This window comes from Chelonoidis abingdonii, chromosome 2, assembly GCF_003597395.2.
Source record: "Chelonoidis abingdonii isolate Lonesome George chromosome 2, CheloAbing_2.0, whole genome shotgun sequence".
In the NCBI taxonomy this organism is placed as follows: Eukaryota; Metazoa; Chordata; order Testudines; family Testudinidae; genus Chelonoidis; species Chelonoidis abingdonii.
In genome coordinates this window covers 152158352-152173674 of record NC_133770.1, presented here as the reverse complement: position 1 = coordinate 152173674, position 15323 = coordinate 152158352, and the positions used below count along the sequence as shown (strand labels likewise).

At 50.4% G+C, this 15323-nt stretch overlaps 1 protein-coding gene across 1 annotated transcript in view; it reads right to left on the bottom strand.

Annotated features, from left to right (window-relative positions):
• Nucleotides 1-15323, bottom strand: part of SNRNP200 (small nuclear ribonucleoprotein U5 subunit 200) — a 39090-nt gene that overhangs the window by 15841 nt on the left and 7926 nt on the right. Inside the window, exons 7-20 of the mRNA XM_032763362.2 lie at nucleotides 13557-13709; nucleotides 12753-12852; nucleotides 12067-12203; nucleotides 11177-11260; nucleotides 10747-10920; nucleotides 9575-9712; nucleotides 7506-7661; nucleotides 6955-7125; nucleotides 6454-6647; nucleotides 5329-5452; nucleotides 4601-4750; nucleotides 4114-4224; nucleotides 2072-2203; nucleotides 916-1104 (exon numbers count right to left, since the gene is read on the bottom strand). Coding sequence (XP_032619253.1) covers nucleotides 916-1104; nucleotides 2072-2203; nucleotides 4114-4224; nucleotides 4601-4750; nucleotides 5329-5452; nucleotides 6454-6647; nucleotides 6955-7125; nucleotides 7506-7661; nucleotides 9575-9712; nucleotides 10747-10920; nucleotides 11177-11260; nucleotides 12067-12203; nucleotides 12753-12852; nucleotides 13557-13709 — 2013 coding nt within the window. The remainder of the gene's footprint in view (nucleotides 1-915; nucleotides 1105-2071; nucleotides 2204-4113; nucleotides 4225-4600; nucleotides 4751-5328; nucleotides 5453-6453; nucleotides 6648-6954; nucleotides 7126-7505; nucleotides 7662-9574; nucleotides 9713-10746; nucleotides 10921-11176; nucleotides 11261-12066; nucleotides 12204-12752; nucleotides 12853-13556; nucleotides 13710-15323) is intronic.

Genomic DNA, 15323 nt, shown 5'->3' with positions numbered 1-15323 from the left:
ATGTGACCCCGGCTAGATCAATTAACTTGGGGCAGTTTTAAAGTTGAGGCCTCATGAAACATCAGAACTAGAAATACCGAAAGCGGAGAAGAGGCAGCTCCTACCCCGGCAGACTGTAATAACTGGCCTTAACCTGCACCTGCCTGAGTACGAGCTGCTTTCCTGCACTCCTCCTGTCCTAGTTTTAGGGGCCATTATCTGCAGAACCACTAAAATGCAAAACAACACACACTATCCTCAGAGCTTGGGAACCCCACATTCAAGTGCCAGAGAGTGCTCATCTCAGACATCCAGGCCAGCAAAACCATGCTGCAATGCAAAGAGATTCCAGCCAAGAAAGCAGGGGAATATTGTGAAGACCAAGCGGAGATCCAGAAACTGACAGATCACAGATTAATGCAAATGCCTTCAGGGCTAATACATTTCTCTAAGCGTCTATCCTGGACCAGGAAGCAAAAATCATTTCACTTGCTGCCTGAGGACACTGTTCTCTTCCCAGCTCAGGCAACAACTGGAAGCCAAAGGTCATGAAACAGCCAAAATGCTTTAGTTACAGACTATTTCGATTTACACATAAACCCCAATGCTATGCTGGACTGAAAGTGTGCTCCATCGCTTTTACAATCTGCACATGTCTATATCAAGTGTCCCTTCCTTTTCAGTGACAGGGCTGGGTTTTCTGCTACCCTGACAGCCAGGCAGCACTAGAAGGCACATGGAGATGCAAAATATTGCCCAGGGCAGGGCAGTGTGCTCTGTGCCTTTATGAGCAGTCTGTCCAGCAAGCCACCAGGCATGGACACAGAAGATAGGGCACCTTTTTCTCCGCCAGACCCAGAGATCAGGTGTATTGTGAACATTTCTATACAAAGGTGCAATTGGGGGCTGGGAGGGATGACATACCCACATTCTCACCTTTGCATTCTGGACGTTCCCCAGCACAACCTCTGCATTCAGCATATCCGGCAGTTTCGACACCATCTGACTCTCAATAGGGAGCTGCTGGTTGAGTAGGGAGAGGTAATACTGCAGTTCTCCGTGTGATGTGATGAGGATCCCCTCGCCTTTTGTGTCGTACTGGGGTCTCCCAGCACGGCCAAGCATCTAGGACAAATAAAGGGCTTAATCAGATGCAGAAAAGAGCTTTTAATCTAGCCAACAGCAGAACACTTTCCTAACCGCTGTGCCACAAGCCAGCCAGTGCTCAGCTATCAGCTACAGAGCGGGAGGTGTTCATGGTGCTCTAGGTCATTCCTCTGTCCTTACTCCTACCAGCACACTTATTCTGTGGTCCAGCTCATCGGACAGTCAAGAAAATCTAGCTGGGGGAGGCAGAGTGGAATAGACTATGGGGGAGGCTACGTTTTAGTCACAGGTATTTTTAGTAAAAGTCATGGACAGGTCTCAGGTTGTGATTTTTTGTTTATTGCCCGTGACCTCTCAATGACTTTTCCTATATAACCCTAAAACTTTTCTTTTCTTTTGGGGAGCGGGGGGAAGGGGGGCACCTTGGGAGGATGGCCCAGGGGGTCTCACAGGTGCAGGGTGGGGCAGGCTCCCTACCCAGCTCCTGGAGAAGCCATGCTACCGCTCTGACCCAAGCTCCAGTTCTGCAGTTCCCATTGGCTGGGAACCACAGCCAATGAGAGCTGCGGGGCTGATGCCTGCGGGTGGAGGCAGCTCATGGAGCTAGGAGCTGAGGGAAGGGAGTTGCTGTCACCCTTCTGAGGAGCCGCCCCCCACCCCAGGTAAGCACCGCCCCGCACCCCAATCCCTGGGCCCTCTCACACCCAAACTCCTGCTACTGGGAGGCAGAGGCCCCCAAGACTGCCCCAGCAGCAGCCAGGGTGCCTGGCCCAGGGGCTGCCCGAGCTGCTCAGGTGACTCCCAGGCCAGGCGCGCCAGAAAGTCACGGAATCCGTGACCAACACAGAGCTGTCCCTAGGGAAGTGATGGCAGCTGTGGTGTCAAAATGCATGAAGCTGATCACATGGAGGATTCATGAGGCAGATTCCAAAAGGAGAGGGACCTGCTAGGGATAGTCAGAGAAGCTTTACTGCCAGGACTTTACCTGCAGGATGTCCAGAGCACCCAGCTCCGTCCAGCGGCCTTTCTCCGGGCTGTACACCTGCGTCCCTTTGATGATGACCGTGTGAGCAGGAAGGTTCACACCCCAAGCCAGCGTCGCCGTGGAGACCAGAACCTGGAGCAGGAACACAGTGAGGTTAGTTAGCTCATTCCTAGAGGAAACTCCACTAGAGATACTGGTCCTTGCTCCACTAGGACAAGTGTGCCTGAACGTCTCCTTCCATGTACACAAAGCTCAGTGGAGGGCCCCAGCCTGGGAGACTTGGAGCCTATTCCCAGATCTGCCACAGACTGCCTGACCTTGGGTGAGTCATGCCTGTCTCAGTTCTGAGCAACTGAACCTGTATCCCCACTCCAAGGTCCAGCCAAGAGCATCCCCGGAGCCTTCCAGCTCCCCAGCACCACCTTTCTGCATGGAGACCCGTGTCTCCCTTCATTCTGACCAGGGTACTTCCAGACCGCACAGCTCCCTGCCTCAGTGTCCCAGCAGAGATACTATCCAAGGGCACCGGCTTTTCTCTTCAGAGCTGGTTAACAGGTATCAGTGCCATCATCAGAAGGTACCACACAGCACTTCCTTTGCAAGCCTGCTTTACTCTTCAAGTAAAAAGTACTACAGAAAAGATCAAAGAACCCACACACATGGTACTAAGCTTATCAGGGTTCATCTCAACCCTCACATGAATTCTGCAGGAGCAGTCCTTCAACACCCACCCAAAGGATTCCTTGGGGTTACTAGTTCATCACAACTTCAGCTCAGAACAAGCACACCCAGACAGGGTTAGTCCCCCACCTTATACCATTCAGGGGTCTGTTAGCTGGAGTTTCCAAGAGCAGGTCATTAGTAGACAATGGGGTTTCTTGAAGAATCTACACTCCTGTCAGACTTAGCCATGCTGAGCTAACCCCCGGTGAAGACAGCACGAGGTCGATGGAACAATTCTTCTGTTGGCCTCGCTAGCCCTGAGGAGGTGGGTTAACTACTGCGATGGGAGAACCCCTCTCACAGGCGGAGGGATTGTCTACACTGAAGTGCTACAGCTGGGCCACTGGAGCGTTCCAAGTGTAGACAAACCCTCAGTGAAATTAATTCAAGATATTGTAAGGCATGTGTTGTCAGTCTGTCGCAATGTTCCCTCTTGTTTATACTGCAGTAGCACCGAGGCGCCCTAGTCATGGGCCAGGACCCCACTGTGCTGGGCACTGCCCCAACCCAGAGCAAATACACCCCCTGCCCCTAAGAAGTCACAAGTCTAAGGGCAATGACCCTTTCCAGCCCTTAGTTTCTCCAGCTGTAAAACAGGACCTCAGTCTCACTGTCCTCAAAGCGCTTTACAAAGTGGGGGTAGAGGGACAAGGTTATCCTGTGCTCAACAGAACCCTGCTCTTCCCACAGCAGAACATCTTCCCTACAAAGCCACTGCATCCTTGTGGGCAGCAGGCAGGGCTGACTACCACAGCTGCACTGCACCACAGGCAGAAACGGAGTAACAGGGCATGAATGCCGTTCAGATCAAAGTCAAAGCCAGGTCGCAGGCAAGCAACAAAAATCTGCCAGCTCCAGCCCCCCACCACCGTGGCTGAAGCAGAAGTAGTCACAGAGGTTCGTTAAAGTCAGGAACTAATCCTAGATGATCCTCCATGACTGTAACCACGGTGGAAGCCCACAGGCTGCTGGTGAGAGCCAGCTAAAGGGAAATCCAAGAACAGCGATACCCATCCCTGCTTAGAGGAAAGGCTTCCTTCCCCTATCCTAGCCATGTCCTGTTCACGGACCCATTCACTTCCTGGGTTGGAGCCTAGACCTCTGACCAGAGAGAACCCAGTCTGTGTGCCTCCAGTGTCACAGTGAGCACTAGCTTCATGAAGACTTGACAATCAACAGCCTTGCACTTCTAGTCTCCAGATGGAGAATCCCAACATCTGCTGAAGCAGCAATCACCTTTAAAGCATTGCTCAAGTATCTCCCAGGGACGATCCCAGCCTGATCTGAATATACATGCTCCACTTGGAGCAGGGACTCACCTGAATGTGCTTGTCAGCAAACAGATCCTCCACCAGTGTTCGATCTACTCGGGTCATCCCAGCATGGTGAATAGCAAAGCCGTATGGCAACAGGTCCTTCAGCTCTAGGTTCTGTAGCAAAGAGACAACTAATTAGAGTCAGACTCTTTAGCGAGTGAATCCACAGGACACACTGCAGGTCAGAGGAACTCCTGGAGCAAACCAGGGCAGGGAGCGCCTGAGCTCCAGCACTCATTAACAAGTGCTGGTCTCTCATGCTGCCATGAAACCAACACCCCCTGGGGAACGAGGATGCAGGTCCCATTGTTCCTACTGAGAAGATTTTGGTTTAATGCTGTGAGTAAAGACAAGAGGGAGAGAAAGCTCGGATTCTAGGGAAATGTGGCAAGCTTATCACACGTGAGCCGCGGTATTTGTCCCCCCAAGTCTGTCATAACACACCAGCTAGACTACGGGCAAATACCCCAACTTTCTGCCTGCCAGTTACCTTGCACTGCTCAGCTTCTGTCCTCAGAACCTCTGTGGAGGCTGAGCCCTCGCGAAGGAAGAGGCCCAGCGTATCTTTCTCCAGACACATGTCCCTGATGGCTCGGGCCGTCTTCCCTGTCTCCTTCCTGGAGTGAACAAACACCAGCACCTGTTGAACGTACCACACAACACTGTTATTGGGGGCACAGAGTTCTGCCCTAGCCCATTCCCTGTGCTCAGGAAAGCGAGGTGACTGTGGTGCAAAAGTGTGGCCTAGAAGACACACTGGGGCATGGTGCTGATGCAGCAGGTCCGGGTTGGAGCTGCTGGCCTGGTAATGGGAGCACCACAAGAGGAAACAGTTTAATGCTGGAAAAGGAGAGACGCTTAGCTCTGGGAGGGGCTGGAGGCTCAGTGAGCTGGCTCAGGAGGGAGCTCCAGCCAGCTCTAACCAGAGGAGTTGGGCTGAGGCACAGCCACGTGGGAAGAACCGAAGTGCTCGTGCTGGATGGTCAGAAGGCAATAGTCAGCAGGCAGAGAAATAGCAGTCTGGGGTACATGTCCCTTCCTCAGCTGCTAGTAACCAGCACAGATCTACACTTCTATCCACAGAGACTGCAGTAGTTCTGGAGCTGGGAGCAGAGTCCACAAGACAAACATAAATAGAAAAAGCCTCTCACCAGTGCACCATAACCAAGAGGCTTAAATGCACCAGCAACTAAAATACCAGCAGGATGTCAGGCCTACCTGGTTCTTCCCAGCATGCTCCATAATCTTCTCGTAGACAATCTCATTCATGATCTGGAAGCGCTTGATTGCTTTCTTCTCTGTGATTCCCACATAGGTCTGCTCCAGAGGCACTGGGCGAAAGCTGCAGTGAGAAGCAGGTAGCATGAACTGGCTGGAATGACACCTCCACGTTATGGATTTCTGCCACAGATCAGATGGTTTCTATCCAAGAATCACTGTGCAGATCCCTTCGCAAGCTTTAATCCTGCCCCTTCGCAGAGACTCCATGCTAAATACCCTCCTGTTCTAGCCCAACACATGAAGATTCAATGAGTCACGTTCTGGCCAAGCACTGCCTCCTTGTTTTGGTTCTACGGCAGCAGTATTCGACTGTCACTTGAGCCCATTCCCTGGATGCACATCCTCAGATATGGATGAAACTTTGCAAGCCGCCTCAGAGCCATTCAAAGCTTCCCCAGCAGATTGGGATGGAGAATCCCTTTTCTCCCCCTCCCAGCTTATGTTCTGAACCCAGGTATGAGTATAACTAAGGCTAAGATTATGTCACAGAGTCTTTGACTTCCAGAGACCTCCATGACATTTTCCACTTCAACCCTGGGGTGGTGGGGCTGGACCTATCAGCTGGCTGGGGGATCCCGCAGCTCCCAGCTGAGGGCCCTGGAACTTCAAGCCATTGCAGGCACCTGAGACACCCTAGAGCTGCAGCGGGAGTAGGTGCTTGACCCCTGACCACCCATTTTGTCAGTTATTTTTAGTGAAAGTCAGGGACAGGTCACAAGCTTCTGTGAATTTTTGTTTGTTGCCTGTGACCTGTCCCTTTCCTAAAAATAACTGTAACAAAATCTTAACCTTAAGTAAAACTAATAGCTACCCAACCTCAGGAAAATACCCTTAGGGTGCATTTCGGGGTGCGATCCTGGACCTACACATTCTAACGATCTCCCTAAGAACCACAAGCTCGTCCCGTGGCCAGTTAAATCAGGCTGGATGCCCAATGAAACCCTGGCACCATCAGCTTAATGACAATTACATTCTAAACCACCTCCCCGTAAAGATCTCACCAAAGACCTTGGCTGCTTCCCCAGCTGGATTGTAAAAGGCCCTTCCCAACCTTTCCCACACCTGTTATCAAAGTAGAATAAGCCTTTGACGGGGTCCACTCTCAGGAACGTAGCTACATCCTCGTAGTTTGGGAGAGTGGCACTCAGGCCAACAAGCCTCACATCCTCCTGGGTCATCTCAATGTTGCGGATGGCTCTAGCCACCAAGGACTCCAGGACAGGGCCCCGGTCGTCATGCAGCAAGTGGATCTCATCCTAGAGGAGAAAAGGGGTGGGAAGAGATTGACTTCAACGGGGAAAGGCTCGACTGACTTCTTTGCTGCATATCTGGTTCATTCATACTCCCTGATGGAACTGCATGGCTGGGCTTGCATAGGTTTAAAACACCTACCTATCCACCACGCCCAGATGAAGTCTCACATCAATTATGGCCTTCTCAGAAACCACAAAGACCCTGATATAACCCCTAGGGCTGAGGTACCATGAAGCACTTCCCAAAGTGCAGTGACAGCCAGCGTCATCATCTCCCAGTGGGTTTGGAGAAGACATTACTGCTACTCACCAGGATAATGAGGCGCACCAGCTGGGTATAGGTGCGCTCTCCGCCCTTGCGGGTGATGATGTCCCACTTCTCAGGGGTGCAGACGATGATCTGTGTAGCGTTGATTTCTTCCTTACACAACTGATGGTCTCCAGTCAGCTCGGCCACATTGATGCCATAAGTTGCCAGGCGCTAGGAAAGACCAAGCACAGTGCATGTGAGGAGACCGGGAAATGAAAGGTCCTGAGCAGCACCTTTGGGGAAATCGCATGCACCATTGCATACCTCTCCCATGACTACAAACAGGGTTTTCCGCACCGTGGCATTAAGCAAGACATGGATTCTTCCTCTTTGGTGCTGAATCACAAAGCCTGGAATGGAGGCATCAGGCCCAAGAGAACAGGGAATAAGAGGCACAACACCCTGTCCTCTCAAGGCTCGATACCCTTTAATGCTAGAGCTCAGCTAGGGCCCTTCTGAGTACAGACCTCACAGGAGCAAAGCTCCAAGTCCTTGCTCCACTCCCCCTCCCCGCCAGGTCTAGCAGGACCAGAGCAAAGTCGTTCCATTACCTTCCCAAAGCTGCCCACCATCTCCTGCACTAGAGACCGCATGGGTGCAATGTAGATGATTTTGAAGTCATCCACGTTAATGGTTCCATCCATGTTGATGTGCTTCCCGATCTCACGTAGCATGCACATCAGAGCGACGTTGGTCTTCCCTGCACCCTGCGGCACAGAATACACCTCTGTAGTCACACCCTACACACTATTGTAATAATCTTTGCATAAAGCACGCCTTGTAAGGTATCAATTAAAAACTCATAATTTGCTGATCAGTAGTGGCCTGGTAAAATGTGTGTGGCATCATGATACGTGAAGTTATAAGATTCCCCTGTGCGTTAATAACTCCATACGTTTCAAACCCCACAACACTGCCCAAAAAGACATTGGCAAACAGGTCTGTCCTAAATAAAGGAGCGTGTACTCTGCTTAATTTACATTTAAGCAGGAAACAGTTATCAAGCAGGAAGGGAAGACAAAGGAAGTTCAAACAGTGGAAAAAAAAACAGCAGGGAACATCTCTCCACATAGACTCTTTGGATCCTGGTTTTCAGATGGAAATGTTTTTCAAGAGGGACTGAAAGGATAAAAAGAAGGGGCAAAACAGCCCCAGACATCTCCCTCTATCACATTCACTGCGCCTGAAGAGACAAGGGAAATAGGCGCTGGACTCTGGGGGGTTTGGTCAGTAATCTGCTGGAGCACATGGTGAGAAACTTTGCTTGAATCTAATCTAGTTTAAGTCAAGTCAGGTATTAGTAAATGTCTTGCCTCTATTTTTCTTGTAACCATTTCTGACTTCTATGCCTCATTACTTGTATTCACTTAAAATTTACCTCTTTGTATTTAATAAACTTGTTTTACTGTTTTAGCTAATCCAGTGTGTTTAAGCGAAAGTATCTGAATAACTTGGACAAAAGAAACTGACATATTATTCCTTGGTGCTGGGCAGCAACAGGACACACATTTCTGGTGACAATCCTTGGGACTGGGGGTATGTTGGGGTCATCCTGCAGTATAACCATGACTGGTGAGAGTCAGGCTGTGGCTTGCATGCTGGAAGGCTGGTTATGAGCAGCCCAAGGAGAAGCTACAGCAGAAAGGCATTGTAAGGCACCCAATGCAGGAGACAAGTTAACACAGCCCTCCACTGGTTTGGATTGCACCCTGGTATGTCACACCCTGGTACACACATTGAATCAGCCCCATCATATCCATAGTCTCCTGACAGCAGCCAAAGACAGATTCCCCATGAAGTATGAGCCAGCCCTCCCCCAGGTGACAAAACTTTGGATCTCTCAGAACTGGGTGACTGGGCAACAAAATGGCAGATGAAATTCAATGTTGATAAATGCAAAGTAATGCACATTGGAAAACATAATCCCAGTATATATATATCAAATGATGGGGGCTAAATTAGCCGACCACTCAAGAAAGCGGTCTTAGAATCACTGTGGGTAGTTCTCTGAAAACATCCACTCAATGTGCAGTGGCAGTCAAAAAACCAAACAGAATGTTGCAAATCATTAAGAAAGGGATAGATAAGACAGAAAATATCATGATGCCGCTATATAAATCCATGATACACCCACATCTTGAATTCTGTGTGCAGATGTGGTCATCCCATCTCAAAGAAGATTTAAAACAAACAAAAGGAAGTATTTCTTCACACAAGGCATAGTCCATCTGTTGAACTCTTTGCCAGATGATGTTGTGAAGGCCAAGACTATAACGGGGTTAGAAAAGAACTAGATAAATTTATGATCCATGAATGGCTATTAGCCAGGCTGGGCAGCGATGGTGTCCCCAGCCTCTGTTTGCCAGAAGGTGAGAATGGGCAACAGGGGGTGCATCACTTGATGATTCCCTGTTCTGTTCACACCCTCTGGGGTACCTGGCATTGGCCACTGAAAGATACTGGGCAAGATGGACCTTGAGTCTGACCCATTTTGGCCGTTCTTATGTTCTAAGAGAGTTGGGCTACAACCCAAAGTCTGTGCTGAACAGGAGTGGCTGGAGGCACTGAGTATCTATGAGGTGGCCTCCTGGGGCAGGAGACAGCTTGGCCAGATCCTTACCGTGGGAGCACAGAGTAGCAGGTTCTCATCAGTCTCAAGCGCAGCACGGTAGAGTTTGCTCTGAATCCGGTTCAGGGTTTTGAACCCCTCGAACCCAGCCTGGGCATATTTGGGCAGTTTGTCCACAGAAACCAGTTGCTGAAAAGGGGAAACATCATTAACATCAAAGACCAGACCCTTTATTGTGCAGCAAGCAGGGCACTCTGTGGTCTAGAAGAGAGACCCCTTGGGGAATGGCAGGGAGCTTCTTGGTCTCTCAGTGTGGCTGGGACATAATGCTTTGTGCAGAGCAGTCACAGAACAGGCAGTAAGATCAGATGGAGCCCATTAGACCAAAGCATTTGGCGTGGGGGAAGTGGGGGGGTCCAACTGCTGATCTGCAAGATTCACACATCACTCTGGGCAGCGATCAGCAACGCAGTCAACTAGCATAGAGGATTCTAACTCTTTGGGCCGACACTACCGATTCCCCAGACTGCACCCTCTCGTGTACCAGGCAGTTCCCACTGTGGGTCAGAGCTCACGGAGGAGCTTGGATTGCCAGTGTGGGTAGCCCAACTGCAAAGCAACGATTACAGCACATACCACAACAACCTGTAACACTGTACAAGCAGCAAGGACTCCTCACACCATGGGTTTGTCTGTCTCCATTTTACAGCTTGGGAAACTGACAGAGTCCAAATGACTTGTCCAAAGTCACATGGTGAATTAGTAGCACAGCCAGAACTGGAACCCAACCTTGATTATGGCCCATGCTCATTTGCTCGGTCCGGCAGAGCAGCTTGCACAAATGACTGGCAGAGGTGCAGCAACAGTGCCCCCAAGCTCCGCAGAGTAGCCCATCTTTAAGGTGTAAGGGGAGCCAGAGGCACCAATGCCAGGTGCACATCCCTGGCATTAGAAACCAGTGGATCAGAAGCAATTTTTGGTCACATGAAATCTCAGGGAAGCAGAGCTTAACGCACAGGCTACTTAAGGGTCCCATGTTGGAAGGGGCCTAAGTCCTGCTGGCCCCAGGGCGTGTCGTGGAGATGCTCCCTCAACTCCTGAGTCGCACACTGTGAGTGAGAAGTGCCACAAAGCCAGCAGGTTTCTGTGTGGCGTGGGGAAGAAGGGACACTAGGTAATCCAACCCTGCCCCCTGCTGACCGAAAGGGAACAGAGAAACCTACCTCTTCGGAGCCAAAGGGCTTTGGCTTCAAGGCAGGCACATGCACCTCCTCGTAGCCCTTGCGCTGCCTGCGGAACGAGCCATCAGGCAGCTGGCAACGCTTGTTGGCCATGAAATGGCTGCCCTGAGCAAACACCAGATCTTCCAGATCCAAAACCTGGCGCGGGGCCAGCGCCTGGAAAAACCAGAAGGGGGGGGGTCAGAGGAAGAATGGGAGGGGCCCATATTTAAAGGGGCAGCATGGCATCCACTCCCTCCAGCCTGCAAGTCTGCCTTCTCACAACTTCTCAGGCAGATCGGGGCTTAACCCTACACACCCCACCTGCAGGCCACTAGATCAGGGTATTTAATAACAACCCCCTTGCACTCATTCAGCCCTTCATCTAGCAGTTCCTCGAGCATCCTAAGAACAGGTGCCTTAAGGGACATACCTCTCCACCCTGATCCAGATCCATGGTTTCCAGGTTTGTGTCCATCCGGGACTGGCGCACACGTTCCCTGCGAGAGCGTTCCTCCTGGATGCAAAGGGAGAGGGCAGGTTAACACGGTGCAGACACCTCTCGGTGGGGAACAGCAGCTGCTGCCCCACTGCGATAGCACAGCTTCAGCTAGCTAGTGAGGCAGCTCCTCAGGCTGGGAGTCCCTTTAAGCACAGCCATTCATTCAACCAGAGCCACCTGCTGATGGTCACTGGAAACCACCACCACCAGGGCCAGAAACATCACCTGTCCCCCAGGGGAACATACTGCAACAGACCCCGTGCAGAAGGGTGTAAGAACAGGCTGGGTCCAGGCACAAGGAAACATTCATTAGACAACACAATGACAGGATGGAGCTGACCCAGGGGGCTAACGAGCAATGCTAAGCACTACACTGAAGATGACCCAGCATCAGATCCTGGTCAGGATATCTCAGCTCCCTCAGGGCACGGAGGATGTCATGCTCAAAACCACCATAACCCCTTCCAATTAATGAGTGGATCCAACGTGCTCCAAAGGGAGTTGCATCTTAGAGGACCCCGTAACAGAGACACAGAAGCTGCTGTCTGCTGCTGATTAGTAACAGCTCAAATTGGAGCAATACTCTGAACCCAAAGCTGGATCTGGCTAATAGGAAGAGGGGAACCATGGTCAGTCTACAACCATCATCTTCAGACCATACCTCTATGTTGTGAGCCCAGTAGCACCCTCCCCTCCTTTCAATCCAGTTTATTCAGTGATTGCAGTGAAATGTGTGTGTGTGACATGCATACAAAGCACTATTTCAATGGTGTCAGCTCAGATGCAACAAGGACCTTATGGGCTCTCTCTGCTCTTCTTACCCGAATCAGATCCTCCTTCTCCGTCTCATGCAGCTGATACAGAAATTTTGACAGCTCGGGATCAGATTCCATCTTCCCCATGATCCTCTCCTTCTCGGCTTCACTTTGTGCACTAGCCAGCAGCGTACAGTACAGGACTAGAAGGAGAAAGAGGGTGAGAGAAGGCAACTGCCCCAATGCACAAGGTCAGAGAGAAAGGGGCAAGATGGAGAACAGTCACAGAGGATCAGGAGAAACCTGAAGTTTCACAAAGCGTGGAGCAGAGGAAAGACTGCACAGAAGGCAGATGTATGGAGAGGTGAGAAAGTTGCAGCTATGAAAGCTGACTGAGGCCGGCTCTTAAAATTTAGGACAACGTACATCAGTCAAGGATGTGAAAAACCCATGCCCCAAGCGTAGCTACGTGGCCCTAAAAACCCACACAGATGTAACGAGGTCGACAGAAGAATACTTCTGTCAGCCCAGCTACCATTGCTCAGGGATATGGTGTTCCTACACTGATGGAAAAACCCCTTCCATCACCGTAGGCGACGTCTACGTCTGGGGTACGTAGCCTCCCCTGTGCTGGTGTAAATCCCCGCAGTGCAGACATAACCTGAGGTGTGACTAGCAGCACGACCGGAGCAGCACACAGGCAGAGAACCAGGGTAACAGCACTGCAGGTTAATGAGGTGCCCAGTACTCACTCATCATTCTGTGCTGCCTCAGCACCTTAATGAAGTCAAAGGTGTTAAAGCCCAGGAGCAGGACAAGCTGGTTTTCACACTCCCTGTCATCGCTGGCAGTCTGGGAAAAGAAGGGACAGAAAGAAGCTGGTTACATCTGCTGCCCTGCTTCACCATGGGAGAGGGCAGGGGACCCAAACTCCCACTGCACAGCAGGTAGAACCTAACTGCACAGCACATACAGGCTACCCGCCAGACTGACAACTCCTATCCTCCAGGTAACAATCAAGATTCTGAGCAAGTTTGCCAGTGTTGCTGAGATGAATCTAAACAAGTGCAGTCTGTCCTAGAACCTTTTTCCGCCCTCCTAAGAGGCCTATAGGTGCAGGACAGCTAGGTCATCTATGCTGGTGCAGTTTACAGGCATCTGAGCCGCATAAATACTGTAGATGAAGGGCTGGCACCTGAGAAGTGCTGGGCACCCTAATTCCAAGGGAAGTCAAAGGGAGCGAGGATCAGGGTCATGGTTAGCATGGGGAACACCACCCCAGAGTTGACCTTCCACAAGAAGCAGTAACTGTCACCCAAGAGAAGGTCTGCTCATGCGTTAAACCTGGTCCTCACAGCAGAGGGGGACACGATGGGAGTATCCTCAGGGGAAGAGTGGCAAAGTAGCAAGTTGTTTGGTTGTATTAACAATTTTAATATGGAAAAATAGGTCCAAAGTGTAAAGAACTTGCCCAGGCAGCTTCCTGTCTTCCAGCCAGGCAGGCCCTGAGTCTGGAACCTTCTCCACCTGCAGAGGCAGGATAATTGGCCACATACCTTTAAGATCTCTAGCACCTCGTCTGCTTTCTTCTGGGACACGATGGCATCATCGTAGAAGCGACTCAGCTGCCGCTGAAGCCAAAAGGCATCGATGTCTCGGGGATGCAAGTCTCTCTTCTTGGAGCTCATCAGCTCACCTGAGGCCACCAGCTGAAAGACAGGCAGTGTCTCCTTACGGCCGACCTTCGCCCACACAGGACTGAGTCCCCAGGACAGGCACAAACAGCCCTTTGGGTACTGCCCCACCCCCCAGCCATCGTGTATGTGAGCAAAGCCCTGGCAGCAGCAGTCAGACCAGGGACAACAGAGCACTTAATTGTAATGACGGGGCTTTGACCCAACGACAGCAATGCTAAGGAAGTTTGCTGGACCGGGGAAAAGCTACTTCCTCCTACTGTCTGCAAGTTGGAGAGAAGTGGAGAAAAAGGAGCTACCAGCAGCATGACAAAGAGGACAGAACAGGGTTTAAAGAGACTCACAGGGGAAACTGGGAGAGTCACACAGGCAGTTCTGGGCAACAGAGGAGTATGATGCTGGAAAACCCAGTGCCAGCTCATGCCAAGGCCCCAGGCCTCACTGAACACAAATGTATAGCTGGAAACAAGCCTGGCTCACCTGTGTGTCAGTACTGTTAACGCAGATATTGGAGTTTTAAGAACGTGTTCAGTGCTTCTAGCTTAGCTTGCACGGTGCTGCGTGTATTAGCGCTTGTACACACTACCACTTACGTCGATATAACATATGCCATTCAGGGGTGTGAATAAACCCCCACCACTACCGAGCGACACAAGTTACATTGACCTAAGCACCAGTGCGGGCAGAGCTTCTCCTGCCCACACAGCTACTCCGCCTCTCGCACAGGTGGTTTTACTGTGCCAACAAGAGCTTCTTCATCAGAAGCGCTACAGCAGCATAGCTGCACTGATGCAGCACTTCCAGTGTAGACTAGCCCTTAGCCTCGCCTATATGGGTTACCTAGGGAGGTGGTGGAATCTCCTTCCTGACAGGTTTTTAAGGTCAGGCTTGACAAAACCCTGGCTGGGATGATTTAATTGGTGTTGGTCTTGCTTTGAGCAGCGGGTTGGATTAGATGACCTCCTATGGTCCCTTCCAACCTTGATATTCTATGATTCTATGAATGGTGGAAAAATAGGCAAACGAGGATGCTTAGGAAATAAGGGCCTATCGTTCCCTGAGGGACTCCAACCTGTCAAAGGCCTGAAATTGTATAAAAGATCCAGGGGTCCTCATTCTGTCATCTCAGATCTGCTTCATCAGGGGAAGTTTGAGTTGCAAGATGAGATCCCAGTTAAGCTGGTACACCCTGGATATCATATTGGACACTGGACTATAACCTATGGACTAAAATTCCAAAAGAACTCTTTGCAACTACAAAGCTCACCATCTCTGCTATAAATCTGAACCTCAAGAATTGAACTCATGTTTGTATGTATATTGATCTTTTAAAAATACTCTCTTTTCTTTTTTAATGAATTTTAGTTTAGTTAACAAGACCTGGCTATAAGCATGTATTTGGGTAACCTGGGAGGTAATGTGTCCGATCCCCTGGGATTGGTAGAACCTTTTTATATGATGAAATAAGATTTTCATTAATCTTCATCATATCTGACTTGGGTAATTAGATGGAGGCTGAGGCTGGGTTACTTTAAGGGAACTGTGTTTTGGACTTCCGAGTCACCGTTAAGGTATAACAGAAGCTGTTTAGTGCTAACTTGGTAAATCTAAGTATTGAAACATCCACCA